General features: G+C 36.6%; 7 protein-coding genes across 13 annotated transcripts in view; 2 read left to right on the forward strand and 5 right to left on the reverse strand.

Moving 5' to 3' along the window:
• The window catches only part of LOC104767742 (probable protein S-acyltransferase 20), a 6085-nt gene extending 4242 nt beyond the window's left edge, over positions 1-1843 (forward strand). The window contains exon 9 of the mRNA XM_010491723.2: positions 242-1843. Coding sequence (XP_010490025.1) covers positions 242-1273 — 1032 coding nt within the window. The 3' untranslated portion in view covers positions 1274-1843. The remainder of the gene's footprint in view (positions 1-241) is intronic.
• Positions 1765-4861, reverse strand: LOC104766114 (protein IQ-DOMAIN 1). Of its 3 annotated transcripts, none has more exons than XM_010489933.2 (7): positions 4627-4861; positions 4272-4368; positions 3931-4146; positions 3491-3724; positions 3293-3406; positions 2481-2955; positions 1765-2228 (listed from the first exon to the last, which is right to left on the reverse strand). In XM_010489933.2, exons 2-7 carry the CDS (start codon positions 4353-4355, stop codon positions 2089-2091), a joined length of 1263 nt encoding a protein of 420 aa, XP_010488235.1. In that variant the 5' UTR covers positions 4356-4368; positions 4627-4861; the 3' UTR covers positions 1765-2088. The 3 variants fall into 3 exon arrangements, with proteins under 3 accessions (XP_010488235.1, XP_010488234.1, XP_010488233.1); XM_010489932.2 differs by having other exon boundaries at positions 3931-4152; positions 4619-4860; XM_010489931.2 differs by having other exon boundaries at positions 3931-4152; positions 4627-4859.
• On the forward strand, positions 6468-10406 carry LOC104787216 (gamma-aminobutyrate transaminase POP2, mitochondrial). 2 transcript variants are annotated; one of them, XM_010489934.1, is made up of 19 exons: positions 6468-6624; positions 7005-7105; positions 7214-7298; positions 7391-7463; positions 7588-7685; positions 7835-7927; positions 8029-8102; positions 8191-8229; positions 8317-8405; positions 8481-8557; positions 8647-8721; positions 8847-8894; positions 8999-9082; positions 9167-9254; positions 9347-9425; positions 9583-9676; positions 9759-9837; positions 9949-10064; positions 10186-10406. In XM_010489934.1, the coding sequence occupies exons 1-19, from the start codon at positions 6580-6582 to the stop codon at positions 10261-10263; spliced, it is 1515 nt and encodes a 504-aa protein (XP_010488236.1). In that variant the 5' UTR covers positions 6468-6579; the 3' UTR covers positions 10264-10406. The 2 variants fall into 2 exon arrangements, with proteins under 2 accessions (XP_010488236.1, XP_019096129.1); XM_019240584.1 differs by lacking the exon at positions 6468-6624 and adding an exon at positions 6792-6847.
• LOC109131040 lies at positions 13268-13806 on the reverse strand. The gene is made up of 2 exons (XM_019241492.1): positions 13669-13806; positions 13268-13524 (listed from the first exon to the last, which is right to left on the reverse strand). Exons 1-2 carry the CDS (start codon positions 13762-13764, stop codon positions 13405-13407), a joined length of 216 nt encoding a protein of 71 aa, XP_019097037.1. The 5' UTR covers positions 13765-13806; the 3' UTR covers positions 13268-13404.
• LOC104766116 lies at positions 13902-17313 on the reverse strand. Of its 4 annotated transcripts, XM_010489937.1 has the most exons (5): positions 17044-17313; positions 14872-16721; positions 14569-14773; positions 14293-14489; positions 13902-14172 (listed from the first exon to the last, which is right to left on the reverse strand). In XM_010489937.1, exons 2-5 carry the CDS (start codon positions 16718-16720, stop codon positions 14093-14095), a joined length of 2331 nt encoding a protein of 776 aa, XP_010488239.1. In that variant the 5' UTR covers position 16721; positions 17044-17313; the 3' UTR covers positions 13902-14092. The 4 variants fall into 4 exon arrangements, with proteins under 4 accessions (XP_010488239.1, XP_010488238.1, XP_010488237.1 ...); XM_010489936.1 differs by lacking the exon at positions 17044-17313 and having other exon boundaries at positions 14293-14480; positions 14872-17037; XM_010489935.1 differs by lacking the exon at positions 17044-17313 and having other exon boundaries at positions 14293-14483; positions 14872-17037.
• LOC104766118 (60S ribosomal protein L27-2) lies at positions 18746-19389 on the reverse strand. The gene has a single exon (XM_010489938.2). It carries the CDS (start codon positions 19343-19345, stop codon positions 18938-18940), a length of 408 nt encoding a protein of 135 aa, XP_010488240.1. The 5' UTR covers positions 19346-19389; the 3' UTR covers positions 18746-18937.
• LOC104767743 overlaps positions 25112-25416 on the reverse strand; it is a 2739-nt gene continuing 2434 nt past the window's right edge. The window contains exon 3 of the mRNA XM_010491724.1: positions 25112-25186. Coding sequence (XP_010490026.1) covers positions 25112-25186 — 75 coding nt within the window. The remainder of the gene's footprint in view (positions 25187-25416) is intronic.

Consider the following 25416-nt stretch of genomic DNA (forward strand, 5'->3'; position numbering starts at 1 on the left):
TCCAAAACATGCAACTATTCTTGTTTCATCGCATGTCTTATCTCTTGTGAAACGCACTAGAGTTTTTGTTGCAATAGTTGGGTTATATAATTCATATACATCATTTGCATATCTAGTTATCCATGGGATCAATCCCTATGTATAAACTTGAAATGTATGAATTGTTGGCATACATATATTGCTTAATCTGAGATTATGTTCAGGTATCGACTTGCCATTTTTACTCATTATCTCTATGTAGGATGAAGTCATTCCACACTTAGACCCTCGCATGGTACCATCGACCGTAGACCCAGATGCACCTGGATCAGAGAAAGGCGCCAAGGCTCTGAAAAGACCCGTCAAACGTAATGCATGGAAGCTTGCAAAGTTGGATCCAAATGAAGCTGCAAAGGCAGCTGCCAGAGCCAGAGCATCGTCATCTGTCTTAAGACCGATAGATAATCGCCATTTACCTGATAATGAACTTAGTTCCATTGGCACGGTTAGTATCATCAGTAGTGTCAGCACAGATGCACATATGTCTACGAGTAAAGAGATACGGAACAATGATCTAAGGTCATCTCTTTCTAGAAACTCGTTTGCTCCAAGCCAAGGTAGCCGGGATGAGTATGACACAGGCAGCCATGGTATGAGCAATCTTAGCAGCCCAAGCCATGTTCACGAGTCTGTCACACTTGCTCCACTCCCTCAGAATCCTACAGTAGTTGGCCATCGCTTCACTGCAACAACCCATCACATGCACTCAACTTTTGATGATAAGGTGTTGCACAGAGGAAACGACGCTAATCCACTATTTCTCTCTGCTCCTGCAACTTCTAATCTGAGGGATGTGAGAAAGACATCAGTTGTTTGGGATCCAGAAGCTGGGAGATATGTATCAGCTCCTGTAACTACAACATCTGAGGTTCGCAACAGGTTGCTAAATCCTAGCTCACAAACAGCCAACGTTCAGAATCAGAGACCCATTCTTCCATCACAAGAGTCTTCATCTGGATCAACAGCACTAAGGGATCCTCTTCCGCTGCTCCAATCCGAGAGAAGACTGACATATACAGGTGATTCTATCTTCTATGGAGGCCCACTGATTAATATTCCGACTAGAGATACCCCAAGAACCGGAAGGGGGTCAGTAAGAGAGGTACAAGACAGATTGGCATCAACAGTTCATCGTGATGCAAGATTCAGAAGGAGTTCAACCTCAAACCAGCTTCCGGTGTTTACCCCTGGAGTTCTTGGTACAAACTCCCAACCCGGTTCTAACATCAAGTAGATACACCGGTTGTATTTCTTTAAAGGCTCTGGATCTTCTACAAAACGCCTTCCCCATTCCTGAAGAGGCTCAAAATCAATGGGTTCTGTGCTGTGTTGCTGGAACTCTGAGGATTGAATTTTGAGTCTTCGAGTCACTGGAATCTGTGCGAAGTTAGCGGTCATTCTCACTGTTAGAGTAGAACTAGTTTTCTTCCATGGATGTGAGCTTCTTACAATTGGTGCTTCTTGTAAACTCAGAAATCCGAAATGTCCACACTTTTGATTCTTCCAGAGAAACTCTCATGTATATGTTGACATTTTGTGCGCTGCACTTTCATGTCTAGAAATTGTTCACTTAAAAAAACCATTCTTATGAAAAAATTTCATCACTCTTTCATAATTTATAACGTATACAAGACAACGTACTATATAATCACATTGAGAGGGAATCCCCACTCCCAGCATAAAACCGCAAAGGTTTGACGAATGTACACCTTGAGAAAGCTCATATAACTTAAGTAATAACACTACTTACCGATCCATATAAGAAATCCAAAATCACTCCAGAGAACCATGGACAAAAAGAAAAGGATGGCTAATATATAAATAACAACAACAATGAAGGCAGAGAGAGACGCCAATATAGCATCTTTCTCTTCTTGATTGATCGATAAACCAAGCAAATCTCTCATCTGGAAACCATTGTGTTCTGTTTCTCCCATGGCCTTTCGCCTTTTTTTTGTGTTTTCTATCCGTTCATCAGATGCTGTGTATGTACAGAACGATGGGAGAGGGAATTGGGATGACAGTTCTCAAGCTACACACTTAACAGGGCTATGCGAGCCTCTGTTTTATCGGGTCGGAGTTACGTCTTCTCTGGTTTTGGGCAGATTTTTCCTCAACTACTTTGTGAGAGGTTGGCGTGAGTTTTCCCGCTGGGTTGGCTTTAGCTGACTGAGATCCTAAATATTTTCCTGTTCAAAAATATTCACAATTTTGACTTAAAAGGACAATGGGAACAAACAGACTGATTTGAGTCCTGGTATACTATCCACTGACACATTAGATCAGATTTGTGGGTTCTACTAAACTGTGGTTTGTAATTTTAGGACCAATGCAAACTGATTCCCCCATCACTATCAGCATGTTGATTAGACTATTCATTCTCTCAATTATAAAAATGAAAACGACAAACTGTTTCCTAGGCGTAGAGAAAGAAATCTGACCATTGTTTGGCAGAGATAAGCGTTCCTTTGAAGATCTAATTGGCTCTCTTGATCTTTCTTTTGGATTGCTGTGCGATCTTGGACCAGAACCAGGCTTTGAGTTAACTTCTACAGCAAGATCGTCTTTAGCAGGCTTTGACTTAGCCTTGGATACCACTGGAATGCTTGAAGATATTCCAGGAGAAGACGAAGTACCATCTGACTGACATGGGCCGGTCATCTGACTTGAAACACCGGATACAAGATTTGAAGTGTTTGGCATCTTGCTTGCACTTTTCATCTGCGTTTTATGCACATTCTCAGACTGCTCCACACTGTTTTCACCTAATTTCGCATCATCCCTGAGGTTACTGTCAAGAAACCGGTTCTCCCATGGACGAACAGCCATCCATCTTTCCAACCAGTTCCATCCCCAGTTGTTTTTGTCAGGTTGAAAGCCACTGTGAGCAGATAACTGTCGAGTTCCTGCCTGCCACTACAAGAGAGCATCCTATGTGAGAGAGAAATCCCTTCACAACCACAAAGAAACTACACCATTGGACACTGTTATTAATGGTGGCATAGGTAAAATAGAAACACTTATACGGAAAGAAAAATGACCAAAAAGGTTTAGCAGAAAAAAAGAACACTTTGCAGAAGAAAGTTAAGAAAACAAGACAAAAGAACACTTAAGTAGGCAGCTTCAGATTTGCAAGTCATAGTGATTGGTTAAGAATTGGTCCAAAGAAAGAGAACCAGTGAGAACCAGACTGACAATTCAGGGAAAGCTATGAACAAATTCAAACAATTATTTCTCAACTAGAATAGTGAACCTGGTGAGTCAAAGCATATGCCATAGCCCTCTCACGCTTAGCTGCAGCTTCCTGCCTCTTTAGCAGCTTGGCTTGGATTTGTTGAACAGATCCAATGCTATCGCACCAACCTTCCTGAGATATGATAACAAATAGTCATGTTAACCACAAAATCAACAAATACAAATTTTGTAAATAACTGAGACAAGTGACCATCACCTCTATTTCTCGAACTCGGGATTCATCAGCTAGCTGTTGCTGAAGTGTCTGCTGACCCGTTTCACTTTCCAATTCCAAGGCGAGACGAACACGTCTTGCGCGTACACGAGCCTGAACTCTTACCAACGCTTGCATGCATCGAAGCGTTACAGCAGCTTGTTTTCTCACAGCATGCCCTCTAACAAGTGCTTGAAGTCTAACCAATCCCTTCAACGCTCGTAAAGCCCTTCTAGCCTAAAAAAACGTATCATTTTTTATTCAGTCCAGTCAATGGTATACAGAAATGAAGGGAAAGAGATTATATAAATCACAAGCATGCATAAATCTGTAATAAGCCCTTTAGGACATAATCTATATCATTAGCAGATCATAAGTAAGGCATGCCATGAAGAAGACTTAAAGGAAACAAAAAAGATCAACTCCATAAGGCGAATTGATACCAGAAATCCTCGATAAGCTGTTTGAATACGCGTTGCAGCTTGATGTTCCCTACTTTGTTCTTCATAAGCTGTGCCCCCATATGACTGTAGTGAAGTTGATGTAGACACCCCAGTATCGATCACACTACGCGTATTGGAATCTTCAAATCCATCTTGAAACTTTTCAAAATCGAAATCAACTGAATTGTTTCTCCCGAACCTACTCTTGGACGCCACCTTCACCTTTCCATCAGTTAAACAAATATATATAATGCAAATACAGACATGAACCAACAACATTGGCATATAATCAAAGATAGAAAGAGACACACTTGTAATCAATTAAAACATAAAGTACTCACATTTTCATCCTTCTTTGAAGACTTAGACTTATCAGATTTCTTAAAACCAACCAAAGCTTTAATCCATCTCCCTGAAGCACCCATTGTATCAACAAACCTACAAGGTTCCGCAATTAGCTACTGAATTATTCAATCCGTAAAGTAAAAAAGCTTTGATTGCAGGGCAGAGTACTAATAAGCAGTTTGTACTGATATACATACACCCAGAAACAAAAAGAAGGAAACTTCAATTGAGTCACTCAAAAACTCTTCTACCAAGAATTTTAGTAATGAACACTTAACAAACAGACAAACTTTGGAAGATTGAGAAACGAAGAGACAACATCGAGAAGGGAAAATTCAAAAACTTTTTTACCGACGGAGAAGTGAAAAGATCGGATCTTTAGAGAGTGTGGTGGTGAGTGTCGTCTTCTTGATCTTTCTCAGTCCTATCACTGAGCGTCTTTCTCGCTTACTTTTTCTCTCTCTATACAAAAAAAGTCCATTCTTTTTTGGCTCTCTCTCGCTAGAGCTATGTCTATGTGTGTGACAAAAATGTTACAGATAGATAGAGAGATAGGAATTGAATCAAATTGATTGACTTGCTTAATTAAAAATTGGATTTTTTTTTTTTAATTATCGTTTCGTTTCCCTCTTCCTCAGAGATCCGATTGATTGAATGATAGATTAGATTGCACGCCGTACGCGTGCTTTATGCTTCAGCGTTTATTGACTTGTAAAACGGCAAGCAGTTTATTTACTGTATGTTTCTTTTAAGCTCTCTATTCCTTTTAATTAATGCTTCCATTAATGTATATAGTAAGATTACAAATAATAAAGGTTCTTTCTCTTACTGCACTGGGATATTTGGATGAAGCCAAAAAAGTTTTTTTTTTTTTTTTAATATTGTGTGATGTGTTGTCATTTTAGGCATGTTAATTAGAGCCAAAGTTCGCGGGCTGGCCCGGTTCAGCCCAAAAAACACTAAGTTCGGACTTAAATTATATGTCCAAAAAAAATCAGGTTTTTCAGGTTCAACCCATTTGGTCTATAGGATTTTTCGGGCTTTGCCCGACTGGGCTCTGACCAACCCAAAAAATTGTTTAGCAAATATATGTGTACTTTTTTGTTAACATTTTTGTTTGATTACAATTTTAATTAATGATTTATTGTAAATAAAGTTTAAAACTCTAATCAAAGTTTTTATATTTACTTAATACTTTTAAAATATTTATCTATAATATTTTATATGAATGATATATTGTTTTATTTGGTTAAAGTATTAAAATTTTGATTGATTTTTTTTTATAGCGCATCTTTAAACACTGCTTTTTAAGGTTTATAAATTTGAATTTTTGATCTTTAAAATAAGCCCGAAAAACATGTAACCCTGTTAGGGCCGGGCTTGGCTTTGAAATATAGGTTCGGAAATATTTCAGGTCGGATCGGACCAGGCCGAGCCAACCCGATTGTAATGTCAGCTATTCTATGATGTGACATTGTGACTAATTTTGTATTGTTTTACATATTTAGGAATATTTTTTTTCAGTAGGTAGTCTAATAATTTCTTTGAAAAATTAGATAAATTATTGTGGTGGTGAATAAGGGTGAATTAACCAAACTAGCCACTCTATATCTTCAAATTTGAAGTATGTACTTTTATCAAAAATAATAATGATATTTGTTAAATCAAAGTATTATCATGAATTATGAACAATGTTTTGATATAAAAATTTTAAAATGAGATACAAATAAAATAATAAGCGTGATTTTTAAATTATTTAATAATGTATAATTGAAAGAAAAACAAAAAACTAAGTTATGTGCCTAAGTAATTGCAAAAATGTAAAGTTAGTTTGTGCATATATATCCCTATGTATTATAATGTGATCATTATGTTCTTGCTGTTTAAATTAATATTCTAAAAAGTTTTATCTCTATTGAAATTAGAATATATAAACATATTAAAATATTATGTTTCTGTTGTATAATATTTTTAAACATAACATTTAATATCACTGCTGTATTTCTGTTAGACATAAAATTTAATACTTTGATACCAAACAAAAATGAAATATGTAGTCAAACTTGGGATAAATGTATTTCTAGTTGGCTAAATGAAGAAGAGCATCTAAATTGATTTATATAAAATAAAACCAAAAAAGGAACATTATAATAAAATAAAATAGCTCAATGACACGTCACTGAACAAAATCAAATGGAACTCAAAGAGATATTTTTTATTGATTCATAACGCCATCATCATCCTCTGTTTTAACCAATCTCAGCTCTCCAGGATTCTTCATACTCTCGCCTTCGAACAGAAAAAATGGTTGTCATCAACAGCCTCCGACGCTTGGCCCGTACAACTCAGGTTTCTTCAACTTCTTTAACTCAATTTTGTCGTTTCCATCTTCGTCGCGCTTAGTTGTAGATCAAGATTCAGAATAACATTGAAATGCGTAAAACTTGTGTGGCTGATAAAAAAGTGATTTTTTTTTTTTTTTCAAACATACAAGATTTACCTGGATCAAGATTTTTTTAAAAAGGTCATATCTTTTTGGGTATATACTGTTTAGGATTCTCCAGTAATCATGGTACAAGGTTTTCAAATATTATATTTTTATATAAATGTGAAACCAATAATTTTCTTGTGGTGAATAGTGTTTTATATATAGTGATGTGGTTCATAGCTTTTAAACATCAGTGCTAATAAGATCTCTCTCTCTCTCTCTCTCTCTTTTCTCATGGCAGGTTAATTTGCACAGTAGGTATGCAACATGCATATCTGGGAACTCTACTTCTAGGAGGATCTTCACTACAGAGGCATCACCTGAGAAGCAAAATTCAGTTGGGTGAGTGTTTTTTTTTTTAATATTATGATGCTTGAGGGTTGAAAACTAAAGGCTTTTTTAGGTTCAACGAGACATGAATAGTGGTAATGTGATTTTGGTTAAGAGCAGGTCTAAGGGGCATGATATGCTTGCACCTTTTACTGCTGGATGGCAGAGTGCTGATGTACATCCCTTGATCATTGCTAAGTCTGAGGTACATATCAATATGTCATCATCGTTGTACTATGCTAAATTGCTAATTGTTGGTTCAAACGGTTATGTAATAGTGTGGGATTCTTCTTACAGGGAAGTTATGTGTTTGATGACAATGGTAAAAAGTATCTTGATTCTCTCGCTGGTCTTTGGTGTACTGCCTTAGGTAATCTTCCTTCTATTACTACACCTGTCTTGATGTTTCTCTTTGTACATACCTCTGGACATTTGTGCAAGTGTTACCATTATGTCATTGATTCAGTCTCTCACTGATACTCAAATTTTTGCAGGAGGAAATGAGCAACGGCTTGTTTCTGCAGCTGTTGAGCAGTTGAAGACCTTGCCATTTTATCACTCCTTTTGGAACCGTACTACTAAACCTTCTCTGGTACTTGAGAGTTTTTGTTTCGATGTCATTATTATGATGTTTTTCTACAGTCTGCTGCTACTTTATGTGAGCTGTTAGGACTCAGGGCAGTAGACTTGATGCCAATCATAGAGAATTTAATCACTGTTCTGTTTTTCCTCCTAAAACAGGACCTTGCTAAGGATCTTTTAGACATGTTCACGGCCAACAAAATGGCCAAAGCATTCTTTACAAACAGTGGATCAGAAGCCAATGATACCCAGGTTTCTATAACTATACGCAGTATCTTGATCACTTATTTCCTAATCTGTTGTCCTGTACTCCTGTAAGAGATATTTATGAATCTCTTGTATGTATAATGCAGGTAAAGCTGGTTTGGTATTACAATAACGCACTTGGAAGGCCCGAGAAGAAAAAATTTATCGCTAGAAAGAAATCGTGAGAAAGAATATATGCTTGTTATTTCTCGTTTGACTGTTTTGATAAGATTTTTTAAGTGTTTATAAGTTCGGTGTTACGATTTCAGGTACCATGGCTCCACTCTTATATCAGCAAGTTTGTCCGGGTAGGATATATATAGATCTTCAGATATTCTTCTTATCTGTGGTAAAGATTCCTTTTATTTGCTTAACAAATTTATCTGTTGTTCCAGCCTTCCGGCGCTGCACCAAAATTTTGATTTACCTGCACCATTTGTGCTACACACAGATTGCCCTCATTATTGGCGTTTCCATCTTCCAGGTATCAGTGATTTTTCACTTCCATTTTAAAAGAAGAGTATTGTTTTTTAGTTTAACCGTGGAATTGTTTGCGCAGGCGAATCGGAAGAGGAGTTCTCAACCAGATTAGCCAAAAATTTAGAGGATCTTATCATCAAAGAGGGGCCAGAAACTGTAAACATAATTTACTTATGTGAATTTCAGTCTTTATGCATTAAAGATGATGTTGGTATCGCAATCTAACAGAAATATCTTCTTACTAGATTGGTGCTTTTATAGCTGAGCCAGTCATGGGTGCTGGGGGTGTGATACCTCCACCTGCTACCTACTTTGAAAAGGTCATTTTCTGAAACGTTGTTGGTATCAAGTACCACTAGAATGATTATGTGGTTTAGTGGTTAGATCTTTGTGGATGTGATATTGGGCTCTTATTGCCATTCCAATTTCTCTTTCTGTGTTGCAGATCCAAGCTGTTGTTAAGAAATATGATATCTTGTTCATCGCTGACGAGGTATGTGCATATGAAACTATCAGTCCACACACAGGATCATGACCCCAAAATTGATCAAGAAGAAGATATAATATTATCCTTTTTCATTTTGTTTGGCCTTTAAGGTGATATGTGCATTTGGAAGGCTCGGAACAATGTTTGGCTGTGACAAATACAACATCAAGCCAGATCTTGTGTCCTTAGCTAAGGTGAGATTTTGCAAGCTGATTAGTAGCTTTTTGGCTCTGTTGGCAAAATATCCCTGACATGTTGTAAATGTTATTAAAATGCAGGCACTCTCTTCAGCATATATGCCGATTGGAGCCATTCTTATGAGTCAAGAAGTGGCAGATGTCATCTATTCCCAAAGCAACAAACTAGGTACTTTTGTAAACTAATAAATGTTCACCGTGGTAGTCGTATTCCAATGTTCTGATCTTACAATGCTGGTTAAAAACTTTTTATATTTTCAGGTGCTTTCTCGCACGGATTCACTTATTCTGGTCATCCAGTTTCATGTGCCGTAGCAATTGAAGCATTAAAGATATACAAGTAAGCTTTTGTCACTTTGCTCGTTCAATTTAAGTGAGCCAGTTTTTAGATTGTAATTTGCCATAAACTCAGAACCTGACACTCAAGTGATATTAGTTTCTCCTTTTTCTATTCTTACTGCACTTTTTTGACGTTTCATATATTTTTTATATTACAGGGAGAAGAACATACCAGAGTATGTCGCCAAAATTGCCCCAAGGTTTCAAGATGGTCTTAAAGCTTTTGCCTCTAGTAGTCCTATTATTGGAGAGGTACACGAGTTCTCTTGGTCTTTACTTACAAGTTTTTGTCTTTTAGAAGTATTTGACTAACAGCATTTGGGATGGTTGCTAGATAAGAGGAACAGGTTTGATTCTTGGGACTGAGTTTGCGGACAACAAATCCCCGAACGAACCATTTCCACCAGAATGGGGTAAAATCTCTCTCTCTCTCTCTCTTTCTCTCATGACCAAACAAAAAGTCTCATTCTCCTTAACTCATTACCATACTAAATCTCTACACCATATTCAAATGATGTTCACAGGTGTTGGCGCATACTTTGGAGCTGAGTGCCAGAAGCGAGGGATGTTAGTCCGTGTTGCAGGTGATAGCATTATGATGTCTCCACCGCTCATTATCTCACCTGAAGAGATCGACGAGGTAAATATTTGAGACAGTATTATGTCTTTTCTTTTTCTGCTAAAAAATCTTGTGACTAGTTTCCTGAAACACTCTGCTTCTTCTTCTTCCTGCCTTGTGGTTTGTTTGATCATTTTTCCAGTTGGTATCTATCTACGGGAAAGCATTAAAGGAAACTGAAAAGAAGGTAAAAGAACTCAAGGCTCAGCACAAGAAGTAAAGAAGCAGAGAGTCTATTGATGTTGATGAAAAAAGTTTTTCTTTGTTCTGTCATCTTTCTTATGAATCGTTTTTGTCTTTACACAATTCGATAATTATATATGCATAAAATAATAAAGGTTCCAGCTTTAGCTCCTTATTTTACTCAGAACTCTCTTTTCACAACATGACTCGATCGTGAACCAAAAAAAAGAAAAAAGGAAAATTGCCTTCCTTCTATCGTGCCCACTGTCTCTAAGTTCGGTTTAAAAAGAGATGGCTTAGCTAAGCCTAGAGGGTGGTTCTTCGGTTGAGATCTTTTTCGTTTTCTTAATAGATCTCTCCAAGTCGTTCGTTCGTTCTCTCTCCGTTTGCCATAGCCGTTCTTGGGTAGGAGGCACTGCCGCAGATTAAATAATATGAATCCCGTTCCAGAAAACAAAAGTTGTGTCAAGACAATTGCACGTTTGGTTTCCCAAAAAGGGTTGGAGTTGGAGAAGACGCTCATGTCCATTGATACAAACTCTAATGGAAAAACCTATAGCTTTTTGCGTAACTCAGACCCTTGTCACCCATTCTACAAGCAAAAGCTTAACAAATACCGTAAAGAAATAGAATTCCCGTTGCCACCTCCTCGTTATCGCTATCACTTTTTTCGTTACCCTAAAAAATCTGCTGCCATGTCAATCAAGGACTTTGGTATTATTAAGCTCACAGCGCAGTTCGTGGCCCGGTACGACTCGTTTTTTCTGCGTGGTTTGAGAGAGAAACTGGGCTATTACAAACCCCAGTTTGATTTTTTGGAGCGGTTTAGTACCAGGTTTAATTACTACAACGACCTTGTTCGTGCCTACGCTACTGTGTTAAGGCCTTGCAGTGAAACTTTATGACCAATGATGCTAGCTTTATTGGTGTTTTCCTGGATTTTTTCAACCTTCTTCAGTTGGAGAAGCTGGAGAAAGGAGATGTGATGGCTTTGATCGATTTGCATGCTTTTGTCAGTGGTGTTGACCGTTTTGCTCACTTTGATGATGAAGACTATCATATTGTGGCAGAACCTGCATACCTTTCATCCATGATGCTCCATTATCCAGAGATGCACCCACTCGGATCTAACCAGCCTACTACTACTACTCAAGCGCAACCTGTTGAGCTAAGACCTCGATCTCGTGAATATGCATTCTTTGAAAAGCAGATCACACTCAATGAGCTTGGTATCATTAAGCTCACAGCACAGTTTGTGGCTCGGTATGGACCGCGGGTTCGTCGTGATTTGATGAAGAAAGTGGTTATGAATCCTCTGTTTGAGTTTCTGAAGCCAACTGATGATGATGGTTGGAACAACAAGTCAAGATTTTTCAATCTGATTGAATATCGTTATTCCAGAGTGTTACTGCCTTCGGATCAGCTGTTGAGGACTGAGGATGGTTGTACCGCCGGGGTACTTGAGTTTTTCTCAGAATGTCTTCAGTTGGAGAAGCTGGAGGACGGAGTTGAGATGGCTACCGTTGATTTGCATGCGTTTGTTGGTGGTCTTGACTTTTTTACTCACATGTATGGTGCCTCCTTTGATTATATCCTGCCACAACCTGAACGCCTTTCAAAGTTTATGGGATCTCGGCTCTGTAACCCTCAGAATCTTCAAGATTGTTGTGTAGATGATGATGCACTAGAACCCTTTCTTTTTCGACCTGCATTTAGATTCCCTGCAAAGGGGATCACACTCAAGCAGCTTGGTACTATTATGCTCACAGCGCAGTTTGTGGCTAGGTATGGGTTGTATTTCAAACAAGGTTTGCGCAAGGAAGTGGTTTTGAACCGTCAGTTTGGTTTTATGCAGTATTCTGATATGAGGTACTATTTCTACATTGGGCTGGTTAAAACGTATCACAGAGTATTAAGGCGTTCCAAAGAGATGGAAGAGAGTGATGCTTGTGCGGCAAGCGTTCTTGAGAGGTTTTTTGAGATTCTCCGAGTCCTGGAGATGGAAGAGGAAGCTGGTTTGTTTGACTTTGTGGGTGTTGTTGACTGTTTTGCTCACTTTGATGATGAAGAGTATCGTGTTGTCATGCCACCACCTGTACACCTTTTGACGAATATGATCCCACCAATACTAAGGGGGCCTGATACCCTTGTGCTGCCTCCTCCAAAGAGATCTCGAGGTGCTACTATTCATCAGTATTGTGTAGATCTCGATCTTGATGATCCTAAGCTTCATCCGTTTAGGGAACCTCCTCTAAGACCTGCAACTACTACGTTTCACGATGGGTTGTGTTTCACACGCAAGGAGGCATGTATTATTAAGGTCACGGCCCAGTTTGAGGCGCGGTATGGGATGGAATTTATGCTGGCTTTGATGACTAGAGTGGCTGAGAAGAAGAGACCTCTAGAGTTTGAGTTTATGGAGCCGACCAGTGGTAGCAGGTTTGATTTCTATAGTCAGCTTGTTGAGTTTTATTCCAGAGTATTGTTGCCTTGGAAAAGGTTTGATGTGGACACCGTTCTTGAGGGTTTTTTCGATTGGGTGGATCGTTTCCAGCAAGAGGGACTGGATTTGGCTATGGGTTGTTTGAATGATTTTGTGAGTTCTCTTGACTGTTTTGCTGACATAGATGGTGTCCCCATCCCACCACCACACGTCAGCTTTAAACTGGCTATTCCTGGTCGAGCTTGTGATCAGAGTGTATCCCATTTAATGCAACCTCCTCCTGCATCACCTCTGGCTGTGCCTTTACCTGAGGAACCAGAGCCAAAGACTGCACCACCTCTGCCTGTGCCTTTACCTGAGGAACCAGAGCCAAAGAGACGAAAGTTTGACGACGAGTCAGCTCTTTCTCAACACATTTTTCAGGGTTCTTCTACAAGCATCAGGTTTTTTGTTCCAGACGTTGGTGAAGTCGTTTTCAGAAAAAAATAGGTCCAAATTTTCTAGCAAATGTGATCAGAAGTCAGAACCAGTATGACCAAACCAAAGATCCAGAAACAGTAAGCCACATGACCAGAAGGCAGCTACATCAGTAACAACATTAGGACAAAACATAGATGTTCTATAATGTATATAAACTGAAAACCCAGAAAAACAAATGTATCATTGACTAAAATAGAGTCTCTTTGATTAGAAAACATGTACGATATATATTTTGGTCTCTGGGACATCTGCAAATCAAGATTTAGGACGTTTTTTATTTGCTTCTCTTCTAGATCTTCTCTCCCTCGAAGATAAAGAAGTCTTGAACCCTGCTCCGTCTTTGTTCTCCGAGTCATACACATCTTTAAACGATTTCTACATAAATCCATTGTCAAGAGATAACGTTAATTAAGACCATGTTGCCACATAAAAAAAACCAAAATGACATCAAAGACGATTGCTTAATGAGCGAGCACTCTCTACTCAAAGAAATCAAGGACTTGTTTCAAAATGACTAACCTCTCTGATCTCAGCGAAGCTAACGGCATAGAAGGTTACAACGGAGACTGCGACAATTCCTAGAACAGGAAGTGCAATATGGCTTATCCCTTCCATCTTTACTTTTCTCAGGACCAAACGTGAAGATAAGGCTCTTGAGGATAAGACTTCTTTATATATATAGTATCTGAATTTTTTTATTTTTTTTTCAAATTTAACCACTTTTTTCACTGAAACCGTTTTAAGAATAAAGATTAGCTTATGTCCAAACAACATTTCAATCACCAACTATCAGAAGAAGAAGAAGAATCCTGTAAATATTAGTTTCTGGGATACAACTTAAATTGGTAAAGACTTCTATTAATAATACAAATCAAACTCTAAGAGGAGTCGCAAATTAAAACCCTATGATGATTACAGAATGAGAGAGAGAGAGAGGTGAAGTTCAAGTGAAGAGATTCTCCGAATAACCACCTTCATAGCTAGCTTCCTTTTCCAACTTGTATATCTCAGCATCATCGAAACCTGTTCATATTTCATTCAAAACCCTTTTTTACAACCTTGTCTCACATCAATCAATACATATATGGTCAACAACATATGTATTCTCCGAAACTAGATTCTACTACAGTGTGAAGCTTTTACCTGAACCCAAGTCTTCTGTTTCATCAATAACAACAGCTACTTCTTCTGTTCTCTTAATCGGTTCAAGTGACTTCCAGTCTGAGCTTCCATTCCCTTCTATACAAACTTGGTTTCTCGAAACCCAGTCTTCAACAACTTCCATGTTGCTGTGTGATAACGGGTCTACAGTGTCATCTCCACTGTTTTCACTGCTGCCCCTAGAGGAGACAGACAAAGAACCCATAAGTTCTGTTTTGAAGAAACACTGTGTTTAAGAGTAAGAGAATTCAAACTTACAGTCGTCTGAGGCGCATGTTATACTGAACAAATACAAGATCACTGAGCCGTTGTCGCTCAATGGAGTTCTTTGTTTCATATATTTGAGAGATTAGTGGCAGGTTTCTCCCTGAGCCTATCGATGAGCTGCATGTCTGACTCAGAATGCGTATAGCAAAACGTGACAGGTTCAAGCAGCTTTCTCCATATGTAGACCACCATTCAGCTAAATGAAAAAGAGCAAGTTAAGTACATACGATACACTTGAACACATATGAAGAAGTCTTAATGAGATTTCAATAAATAAGAACGATATTGGTGTACCAGGAAGCATAGTGTCACGAGCTCTGATTGCTAAGTTCCTTGCGAAAATCCCAGCAGCATTCTTGTAAGAGTTTAAGTCCTTAATGATTATATCTTGAATGTCGACGTCAGGAACCAACTTCTCTATGCAATCAACCACAGCTAAATGGATCTCACTACGCAATAGTTCGTCAGTGCTATAGAAGAACTTTGGGTTAAGATAGAAACCAGCAGCATGCAAAGGAAGACGATGTTGTTGCAACCACCACCTATCAATAATTTTCCAGTAGATGGTGTAATCCTCCTTGTGTATCATATGTGTCTTAATTGCTTCCTTTGCTCTGTATACTGCTGCATACACATACCCCATTGCAGGCTTCCTTTCAGAACAAACTATCCTCAAAACCCGCAAAAGAGGAGCAGTTATGTAGTTTGACAATGTTAATGCCTTCCAGAAACCCTCATCATTGATAGTCTCAGTAATTGCTAATCCACCTGCTTCCTTCGAATATGAACAATCGTTCCACTCGGATGAAGTAACCATAGCCTGCAAATGGGGTTTTAGATCAGCAATTCTTGCCATTGTTGTAAAAGTTGTGGCTGAACTGGAAAAGCCTGGTTGCACAATATCAATGCCATAAGTGAACTTCCTCATCAGATTTAAAACACCACTGTGATTGTAAATAATCCTTGTGACAGTTCGAGCTTGTTCAATAATTTCGCTCATCCAGTCCATCTTTCCGAATTCATCCAACATCTTGTCTATGCAGTCTGCAGCACAAGGAACCCAGTACAAAGAAGGATACACATCCATCAACCTTTTCCCAGCAGCAACGTAATGGTCTTCACATTTGGTAATAACTTGAACAACATTGCTATCACCTATCTCTTCAACTACCTCCTTAAGTATCTCAAACAACTTATCCTCAGAATCTAACATCTCCGATGCGTCAACGGATTTCAGAAACACTACTTTCTCCGGGCAGTAAACCAAAAACTTGAGGATCTTAGAGCAGCCTTCGTTGGAGTTTAATTCTTGAACTAGAACAGAACAGCCTGTCTTTTTCCACAGAGACTTGCAGTCATCAATTTCTTTCTTCACTTCCTCTACGCAACTCTTCAAAATCCAGCCTCTGAGGTCTTCACGTGTGGGAATAGAAACACCAAACCCTCCAGAAACAATTTCATCCATAAACGGTTGGAAATTAGCAGAATTAGCCACATCAAAATCAGCTCCAGTATCAAACAGAAACCGTCCCATCGCCATATGAACTGGTTTCTCCCGGTCTTTGGAAGACGGGTGCACAATGTTCTTCACGCTACTAATAGCCACAGGAATCAAATTGTCCATATCCCGACCAAGCAAGTCACTCATACTGTTCCCAACACCAACCTCAACGTTAGCCAAATCATTCCTCTCAAAAGCATTATTCTTTCTACTCCTGTAAGTTCTCTGCTTCGTCCTCCCCGTGCTTTGACCAGCAACCACATCCGAACCCGGCGATTTAAAACCATTGTCCACATCAGTAGGAGCAACAACCTGAGTTTCACCTTCACAAGGAGGGAAATAAGCTATAGGCAAAGGGTCAGGACTTGATCTACGCCTCTTCCTCTGACGTCTCACAGTGCCATCAATACACTGCTGCAAGAAGAGACGAACCTCATCAGGGACTTGATCACAGATCGTTCCTTGTCCCTTCTTACCAGCAAGATGTTCCTTAACCCTAGTAATACCACCTCCTTTAAACATCTTACGACAGTAAAGACATCTCATCTGAACTCGATCACCATATTTGTAAACTTCACAGTGCTTCCACGCACTGTCTTGTTTCTGCGGTGTAAGAGCTACAGGCTCTAAATCCGAATCCATCCTACAAAAAAACCACTCGCACAAAAACAAAGAACCCATGAATTCACATTCCCAAAACCCTAGATCCTCCAATCAAAACATTACGAGTCACACAACTTATAAGAAAGAACTCAGCTGCTGGATATAATATAAAGCTCGCAAATTTTCGTAACAAAGATGTTAAATTTTCGTTTTTTTGAAACAAATCGGATTATATTGAATCGACCCATCAAGGAAAGAGCTTTGAAAAACGCAAAATTCATAAACCCAGTGCGGCAAAATCGTAAATTTCTGAGTTTGTTTTTGAATAATTAATCTCTAGTAAGAACAAACAAAGAACGAACCTTTTTGGTTTGGAGGTTCGTGACCGGGTTGGTTACGCGACAAATCGGTTCGGTAAACAAAAGAAACTGGATGAAATTCCGGTACAAGGACTTCGGTTCCGGGGAAGGAGAAGGTGGAATCGACCGGAGAAGAAGAGTTTAAGGAACGGCGGGGAAGGATCTGAAGACGACGGAGGAATGCAATGTCGAAGAAATTTTTTGAGATGACCCGGCTCGTTTAGGGTTCGAGAGAAGAACAAGTTGGGCAGCTTTTCTAATTTCTGGTTTATAAAAAACGACAACTTTTATTTATTTTTATATTCTAAAATTAAATCTAAATCTCTCTTGTTTTTGGCTTAAACTTGTTTTTTTTTTGTGGTTAAATCGGTTTTTTAATTTGAGGACTAAAGTGATAATTTATGTAAAGTATAAGGTCTGATATGATGATAACTGACTTTATGTGGGGGTATCTTTTAACTTTTGTCCTCTCAAACATGATTTTGGGTTAATAATATTTATTGTTTTTTCAAACTCTTATCATAAAATTAATTAGAGGTTGAATACAAAAATTACCATTTTAATTTCATTAAATAAATTTCTTTGACCATTTTAAAAACTTTTTAGTTATTAGTTTTACATTGTTACTTGACTTTTTTGTTTAAGTAAAAATTTAGACATTATTCATTTTGAATTCTTTTTGACAATATAATGTACTATTAGTATTAGATGTTCAATTATGATTTTAGCTACGTAGTTTTTTATAATTATTAACACCAATTTAAAATAAAACAAATTTGTATATTAATTTTTTGACAGAAACAAAATCTGTCCTTGCTCAACATCTTATATATTTGTTCTATTTCAGAAAAGTCATAAGCAATGGATTGATGTTTTAAACAAAATTCTTCAACACCTCATTACAACTTCCCTCAAATTCAATGTAACATTAAAATAAATGTTAAAAAAAATATCATAGTGAACAATATGAAGTAAGAGACAACCTTTATACAAGCTAATCAAGATCGTCAATTACAATCAACCTAAACTCCTACTTTAGTTCCGAAACACGTAGATTATAAAATACCGGCATTTTAGTTATGTTGAAGCTAATGATTTGTTATCTTACTGGTACATATGACAAGTAGTGAAATGAATGAATATGAGGCAGGCTAGTTACACGATAATTAACTTTCATCTTGGCTCTGGACAGAAGATTCAACGTTTAATGGTATTAGGGAGGTATTGGGATAGGGATGGAACATTCAATTTTCGTTTCGTTTAAGAGGAGATGGAAATAGTTGGTATTTCGCTTTGCTATTGAGTCGCATAACTTTTGTCCAAGGAGATTTGGTTGCACTCTAAGTTTCAGAAATGTATTAGGCACTGCTACCTATCTTATTTGTCAAGATAAAATGGCAGTTCCACTACATACTAACACATCATAATCATCTCCTAACTTCTTTATATTCATATCCAAAGGAAGAAACTAGTTTCCAATCTTTAACAGCTAAACAACATGGTTGAAGAAAGATTCCAATCACCTCTCTAGCTTCTTATGCAGTTACTGGTTACAACACTATCTATCTATTAACACTTGAAAACTCAAACATGCTTCTACAGAGACTCTGTATCTTATCAAGCAGAAACCTAAGAGCTAAGACTGTAAAACAATACTTACTCCACACTCTTTAACAACATTTCCTGAATGTAATCAATTCAGCTATTAAACTGGAGACGATTAAGGCAATCAATATAGCAAATGATGATCACACAATTCAAAAAGACAAATACTCGAAATCAAATTCCAACCAAAACGTCTTAACAACACCATGATCCACATTCATTCTACAGAACTAAAAACAAAAAAATGTAAATTATAAATCCGATAAAGATAAAATCTCAAAGATGCTCTTCTTCAGAACCTGAGCTTGGTAAAGAACCACCTGTTCTTCCCAGTCTTGAAACGCTCCTCAAGCTTAGCCTTAGCTTCCTTAAGAGCAGTCACCTTCTTATCCTTGCTCTGAAGAGCATCAACAGTCGCCACTTCCTTCAGATCCACATCGAGCGTGTAACGAGTAGGCATCAGATGCTGGTAATTCACGAGCTTGATGAAACATTTGACACGTGACTTCTTCGCCGTCTTCTTCGCTGAGTCCTTTCGGATGACTTTGCTCGGATACTTCTTCAGTCCGACGACGAGACAGTGTCCGTAACCGCGGCTGCTGTTTCCGTCGTCGAAGGATTTGACGATCACTGCCTTCTTCCCGGCGTAACGGCCTTGGAGGAGGATCACGGCTTTGTTCTGCTTCAGAAACTTCACCATTGTTTCGGTTTCTCTCACACCACCGCAAAGAAGAAACCCTAATTGAAGAGATTGTTGTGTTTATATAGTGTTTGAGGACCAAAAAAAAAAACCCTAATTTGATCATTTCAACATCAAATTCGGCCCATTTAGATGAGATGACCCCCTAAAGGCCCATATCACTTTATAAACTCATTTTATGCCCTGAAGCCACCAAATTCGAATATATATTTCAAACTCGTATGTTGTTTTACTATCTCATTTGATTCATCTTATATCCTTTGTTTAACAAAACTAAAGTTACAAATTCGTAAGATTCAAAACCTACTAAACCGAAAATTTAACTTTATCTACTAGATTGATAACACTCTACTTTGAGGATAAATTTCTTCATATTCACAAAGATATGCATATATATATATATATATATATATATATATATATATATTACGCACTAAAATTATTTAAAAATATACAATATAAATGCTTAATCGATGTCTAACATATAGATGCTTTTTAATATTGAATTAACAGTGAACATGTACTGCATAGTACTAACACCAACAAAAAAAAATATAATATAACAATTTAGAAATAACAATATTAGAGAGAGACAAAAAGAAAAACTAGTATTTGTCATCCTTAATCTCACTCTCAGTGTATCCATCATCGGATAACACAAACAAATCAATTACCTGTGTAATATATATTTGGGATAATTGAACAAAAAATTCACAATGAGTATTTTTAACCTCCTATACAAATTATATTTTGATTTTGTTATCGTTTTTAACCTTTTCTACTAGATTACTAACTCTAGTTTGAGGAGAACTTTTTTAAATATATATATTTAATTAGTTATATTAAAAAATTAGTTGATGTTAGTACTATGCAGTACATGTTCACTGTTAATTCAATATTAAAAATCATCTTTGGTGTTATATGTTGATTAAGTATTTATATCGTATATTTTAAAATAATTTTAGTGTGTAATATATATTTATGTGAATATGAATAAAATTTGGATCATTTTTATTAAATGTGTAAATATTAAATATCAAACAGAATATATGGAAATAGGGGTATTTCGTCAACATATTTTATTCAATGTTTCTTTGTTAGACTAAAATAAAATTTATATCAGTTACATGGAAAATTTTCTTACGGATATATCCCATCCAAAAATGAACAGGCCAATTAGAACCTAATTTATTCGTAAAAGAGCATCTCGATGATAAGGGAAGAACAAAAGCTAACAACATTAGGACAAGACAAAGATGTTCCAGATTTGATAATGTATATTAACTGAAAACCCAGAAAAAAAAAACAAATGTATCATACTATGATAATGTTGGCTCTCGTACCAATGAGACTACTGAGCTCCAACTTCCTGATTCTACTGCCATTGTTATTATCTATGAGGCTCGTCCCAAGTAAGCTATTTCATCTTTCATTGATTTCTATACTATTTGGATTTATGATTTGTTTTTATTTTGTGGATTAGAATTGACTTTATTTTCTTCTGTTAACAGTGACAATGTCAATGCCAATAGAACTGCAGTATTTGAAACGGACAATGTTAAGAATGCCATTAAGTAAGCCATAAAAGCTGGAGCTAAGAAACTGGTAGACAATGAATATGACTCCCTAGTTATATTGACGGACCCTTTCAGCTTCAATTTCACATGGTCATATAGATTGGTAAACATATAATTCGTTTTACTGTTTTTCGTTTCTCTTTTTCTTTCCAATCTATTTTTAAAATTACCTAAATCATTCACCCAGCATGGTCTTAGCGTTAAAGCTTCGAGATATCATTCACCAGGTGAATTTTATATATACAAATCTTTTTTATTTTTTTCGAAGCATAAATGTGAATATCCATAAATAGTTTTTCATTTTTCAAATTTCACTATATTTGGTAAGTTAACTTTATATTATTTATTTATATATTTATTGGCTTGCCTATTTATCTTTTGGGATTGTTTTTCTATCATAGATGCACCATATGATTGGCATAGCTCGGTGGGTGGAAATAGTGAGGTGCACAACCCCTCAGCTTGACCGTTGGATTGTTAATTCAGTTCAAAAGAAACTGATGCCGGAATATGATGCGCTATTCAACAGTCTTCCTCCTTACTCATCTCCACCAAACCGTTGGTTGAAAAACTGTACGAAATAATCATGGGGCAGCAAGACAAGTTGTGTGTTTACTCCAACAGTTTTGTTCGCAAGAAGGGAACATAGTCGTGTTCAGCAAGTTGTACATAGTAATGAGTCTAATATGATGACCAAGGAAGTGAATGACAAGATTAGCTTTTGGGATTGGAAGGCGAGGGAGACAAGTGTTGAAATGCTGAGAGGCTATGGGATTTGTTGATGCCCAACGAAGTGAAGGGCGAGATTAGCTTTTGGCTATGATGATTGAAGTTCTTATTAGTATTGTGATGGGTTTGTAAACTTTGAAACTCTATTGTCTAATTTGGTGAAAGTAGTTATGTAAACTTTTGTATTTGTATTGATTGGGTTTGGTTTAATGCATTACTATAGAACTGAAGCATAATCTTTTCTTACGTCTAGGTCCAGTGTTTGAATGAAAGATCTTGGCTTTCTGGATCCTTTGCTTCAGTTTTTTCTTCTCACTTATTTCAATCTCTTATTAATTTAGCAAGTAAAGAAAGAATCAGTTTTTTTTTTACATTCAGGATAACCAAGTAAACGTGCTTTGTGAGATTGTTTCATTGGTATTTCACATAGAGGATATGCTGCTTATTACTTCAACACATGGACTTCTTTTTTGCTGATGGCTTGCAACATTTGATTCTCTTCCCAAAATTAGTTCATCAATTCAACACTGCGATAAAAAAGAATCTAAGAATTTTGATAAGTTACTAAGAGTATCTCCATTGGTGAAAAAAAGTAAAGTGTATTTAACTAGATTAAAATTAATTATAAATTATAGTGAAAATATACCAGTTTGACACAAATTTGGCAATTAATTGTTAAATTAACACTTCATCCTATCAAATAACTACAATGACACAAATTTTACGTAAAAAGACTAAAATCCAAAAAAAAATTCGAAAAAAATAGTATCTAATATTTCAATTTAAAAATATGATTAATGAAAAATATAAAATAATTAAAAAATATGATGTTTATATTTTTAATATAATTTGAGTTTCTGTAACACAGTTTTCTTTGGATAGTTACTAGTTACAAGTAGCTTTTGTTCTTCTTCTTTTTCTTTGACATATATGAAAACGAAGTATACGAAACAAATGAAGAATCATGGATCCCTTTCAAACAATGAAGCAAATAAACTTAAAATATGCAACGTACGTGGGAGTCCTTACAAACGAATAATATAGATAATAACATATTGATGGATGGTTCTAATTTATTTATATTACGTACGTTGTTTTTCTGATTTCCTGAACGACTTCAGTCTCATCCTGTTGATTATGATAAGCAACACAGGAGACATTCGCAACATGCCTCAATACCTTTACCAGTATTTCTGTAGACAGACAGATCATTAAAAATAAAGTTGAATATATTGTAAATGATTAGAGCCAAAATATATAGAAACATAACTATAAAGAAAGCAAATCAAAAGAAATATATACTCTACTATTTTCGTTGCTTTTTCGACGCCCTTGGATTTGGTCTCCACTGCTGCTGCCGGAGGATCACCCACCATCGCATCTCTAGTGGGATAACCAATCGGCGGTGGCGGTGTGTAGGGATCTGATGAAGTCTGTGAAGGTCTTTCCACTGTGCCCGAAAAGATTAATTAGTTATCTAATTGGTGTGTATAGAATAATTTGTTCATGATTATATCTATATGAGGGCGAAAAAGATTATACGTCGTCGGACATTGATCATGACTTTAGAAAATAATAGAAGAGTTACCGGATAAGGAATTCTGCTCGGATTGATTCATTCTCTGATTCGAGGAGTTGAAGGAGTGATGAAGTGGGAATTATATATGAAGTGAAGTGAGTGTTGTGGTTCTAAATTTAAGGAAGTTGAATATTAAGAAGTTGGGTGCTTGCAAAACTAGACCTCTAATTTGAGTCAATTGCAAAACTGACTACCTCTTTTTTTCTCTCCAATATTTGCCACTTTCTCTCCATTAAATTCTTATGTATTCATTGTATTCACAAAATGTCATTATTTCTAATTTATTTGAATTTCTTGCAAAAATGTTTATTACATTCATATCCTCATCTTCTTCTTTTATTTATGGTTGTGCCACCGCCATCAATTTTCCAACAACCATGAACAACCAAATTTGAAGCTATTAAAGCTTCAACAACCTGAATTTGTAAGCTTAAATAACACCCAATGCTATGAAAACTTCATTTTCTTTCATCTCCTCTCCATTTTAATCCAATAAAATTTGCAAGTGCATTCATCTTGTTATATGTCATGATTCTTGGATAGTGATTAAATTGGTTCTGGGTTTCTTCCATGGTGACTAAAGACGACGTCATTGGTGCTTGACATTGCGAAACAACCACCGATAAGGTTATTTTCCGGTAGATTTCGTGATTTTCCTTGATTTTTTTGCGAAATTAGACTTTATTTGTTAGTCTAACCGTCATAATATCATGTAAAGTCTACTATGTTGTCAATTTTGCAATTAAAAAATTATCGAGTTTCGAGCCCGTAGACTGTAATTTCAGTCTCCTTAATTTCATTTGAAAACAAAAAAATATGGTTCAGACTGCATTATAATCTTTATGTCGGATACTTCGTTTGCAGTCTACTAAGGTGTATTTTTGCAATTGACCAAATTCTTGACTTTTTAGTTATGACTGCCGGACGAAGTCTTCTTCCGATAATAAAAGAGTAGACTTCTATAGTGGCTATTTTTGGATTTGACCAATATATAAAAACATTGACCGTAATATTATTGATATAAAATTAATTAGTTGACTGCAAAAGAAGTCTACTAGTTAAAAAATTAAAATGTTGGTCAACCCCAAAAATGACCACGGCAGACTGCAAACGAAGTCAACATTCCTGGAGACTTCGTACGTAGTCTACTTGAGGAAAGTCAAACTTGGTCAATTGCAAAACTAACCACAACGAAGTTTACTTTTTCTAGTTGACGGATAGATGAAGTCTACTTGTCAGCTAGAAGTCTACTACAAAGTCAATGGTTTGGTCAATTGCAAAAATAACCAGAGTAGACTGTAATCGAAGTTAACTTGTTGAAACTTTCTAAGAAGTCTACTCTGTTCTATGTTTTTAATTGCAAAACTGACCAAAAAATTAACAAAGGAAGACAACAAAAGAAGTCAACTATCCTAGTAGACTTCGTCCGGTGTCTGCTTTATTAAATTGTAATTGCAAAAATAGACCACACAAAATAGATTTCGAGTTAAAGTCTCTGCGTAGAGGCTTGTTTATGTCTAAAATGTTGACATCAACATGAAGTCGTCATAATTTAAAAACCAATTTATTGCAAATTGGTGAATAATTTTTAAGATTTTCTTGTTGTATTCTTTGATATATGTTATGTACTTGCCTCTGTATGTTTTTGAAATGATTATATATTATACATATGGAGAAATCAAGTTTTTGGTTTTCTTAGGCAGTTAGGTCATTAACTTAGACTTAATTTGGAAGTCAACGTGTTGGAGTTCTGTGTGAAGTATGTATTGATGACAAGAAAAATAATCTCAAATTTAGAAAACCAATTCCGGTTTATTTGAAACAGTACCAGAAAAATATAAAGAAAACGACTTCTCTGGCAGACTTCTTTACCAATTAACGTCAAATCAATTTAAACCTTGTAATGATTATGTCGACGACTTTTCTAGCAGACTTCTGCACGGGAAACTGAACCGTCTGCAAATCAATCAAATCAATTTAATATTTGTAATGATTATGCTGAAGACTTATCTGAAAGACTTCTTCAAAGAATGTACAATTCTATAAGTATGAAATGAAGTGATATAGAAACTTTCTAAGAATTACGCAACCGTGAATGATGTCAGTCTACAATACTACAATGAAGTGTATTCTTAGTTATTAACTAGGTGCCGGCCCACGCGACGCGTGGGTTGTGGTGTAGTGTT

This window comes from Camelina sativa, chromosome 19 (genome assembly GCF_000633955.1).
Source record: "Camelina sativa cultivar DH55 chromosome 19, Cs, whole genome shotgun sequence".
NCBI lineage: Eukaryota > Viridiplantae > Streptophyta > Magnoliopsida > Brassicales > Brassicaceae > Camelina > Camelina sativa.

Coding starts and splice junctions, on each gene's coding strand:
- LOC109131040 (XM_019241492.1), bottom strand. CDS start 13,764: ATGGAAGGGATAAGCCATATTGCACTTCCTGTTCTAGGAATTGTCGCA. Junction 13,525..13,668: donor GCTTCGCTGAGATCAGAGAG/GTTAGTCATTTT, acceptor GGATTTATGTAG/AAATCGTTTAAAGATGTGTA.
- LOC104766114 (XM_010489932.2), bottom strand. CDS start 4,355: ATGGGTGCTTCAGGGAGATGGATTAAAGCTTTGGTTGGTTTTAAGAAA. Junction 3,725..3,930: donor CAGCTTATCGAGGATTTCTG/GTATCAATTCGC, acceptor ACGTTTTTTTAG/GCTAGAAGGGCTTTACGAGC. Junction 3,407..3,490: donor CCCGAGTTCGAGAAATAGAG/GTGATGGTCACT, acceptor ATCATATCTCAG/GAAGGTTGGTGCGATAGCAT.
- LOC104766118 (XM_010489938.2), bottom strand. CDS start 19,345: ATGGTGAAGTTTCTGAAGCAGAACAAAGCCGTGATCCTCCTCCAAGGC.
- LOC104787216 (XM_010489934.1), top strand. CDS start 6,580: ATGGTTGTCATCAACAGCCTCCGACGCTTGGCCCGTACAACTCAG. Junction 6,625..7,004: donor GCTTGGCCCGTACAACTCAG/GTTTCTTCAACT, acceptor TTCTCATGGCAG/GTTAATTTGCACAGTAGGTA. Junction 8,722..8,846: donor CTGCTACCTACTTTGAAAAG/GTCATTTTCTGA, acceptor TCTGTGTTGCAG/ATCCAAGCTGTTGTTAAGAA.
- LOC104766116 (XM_019241491.1), bottom strand. CDS start 16,759: ATGGGTTCTTTGTTTTTGTGCGAGTGGTTTTTTTGTAGGATGGATTCG. Junction 14,490..14,568: donor AACATGCGCCTCAGACGACT/GTAAGTTTGAAT, acceptor TGTCTCCTCTAG/GGGCAGCAGTGAAAACAGTG. Junction 14,173..14,292: donor AACAGAAGACTTGGGTTCAG/GTAAAAGCTTCA, acceptor AAATATGAACAG/GTTTCGATGATGCTGAGATA.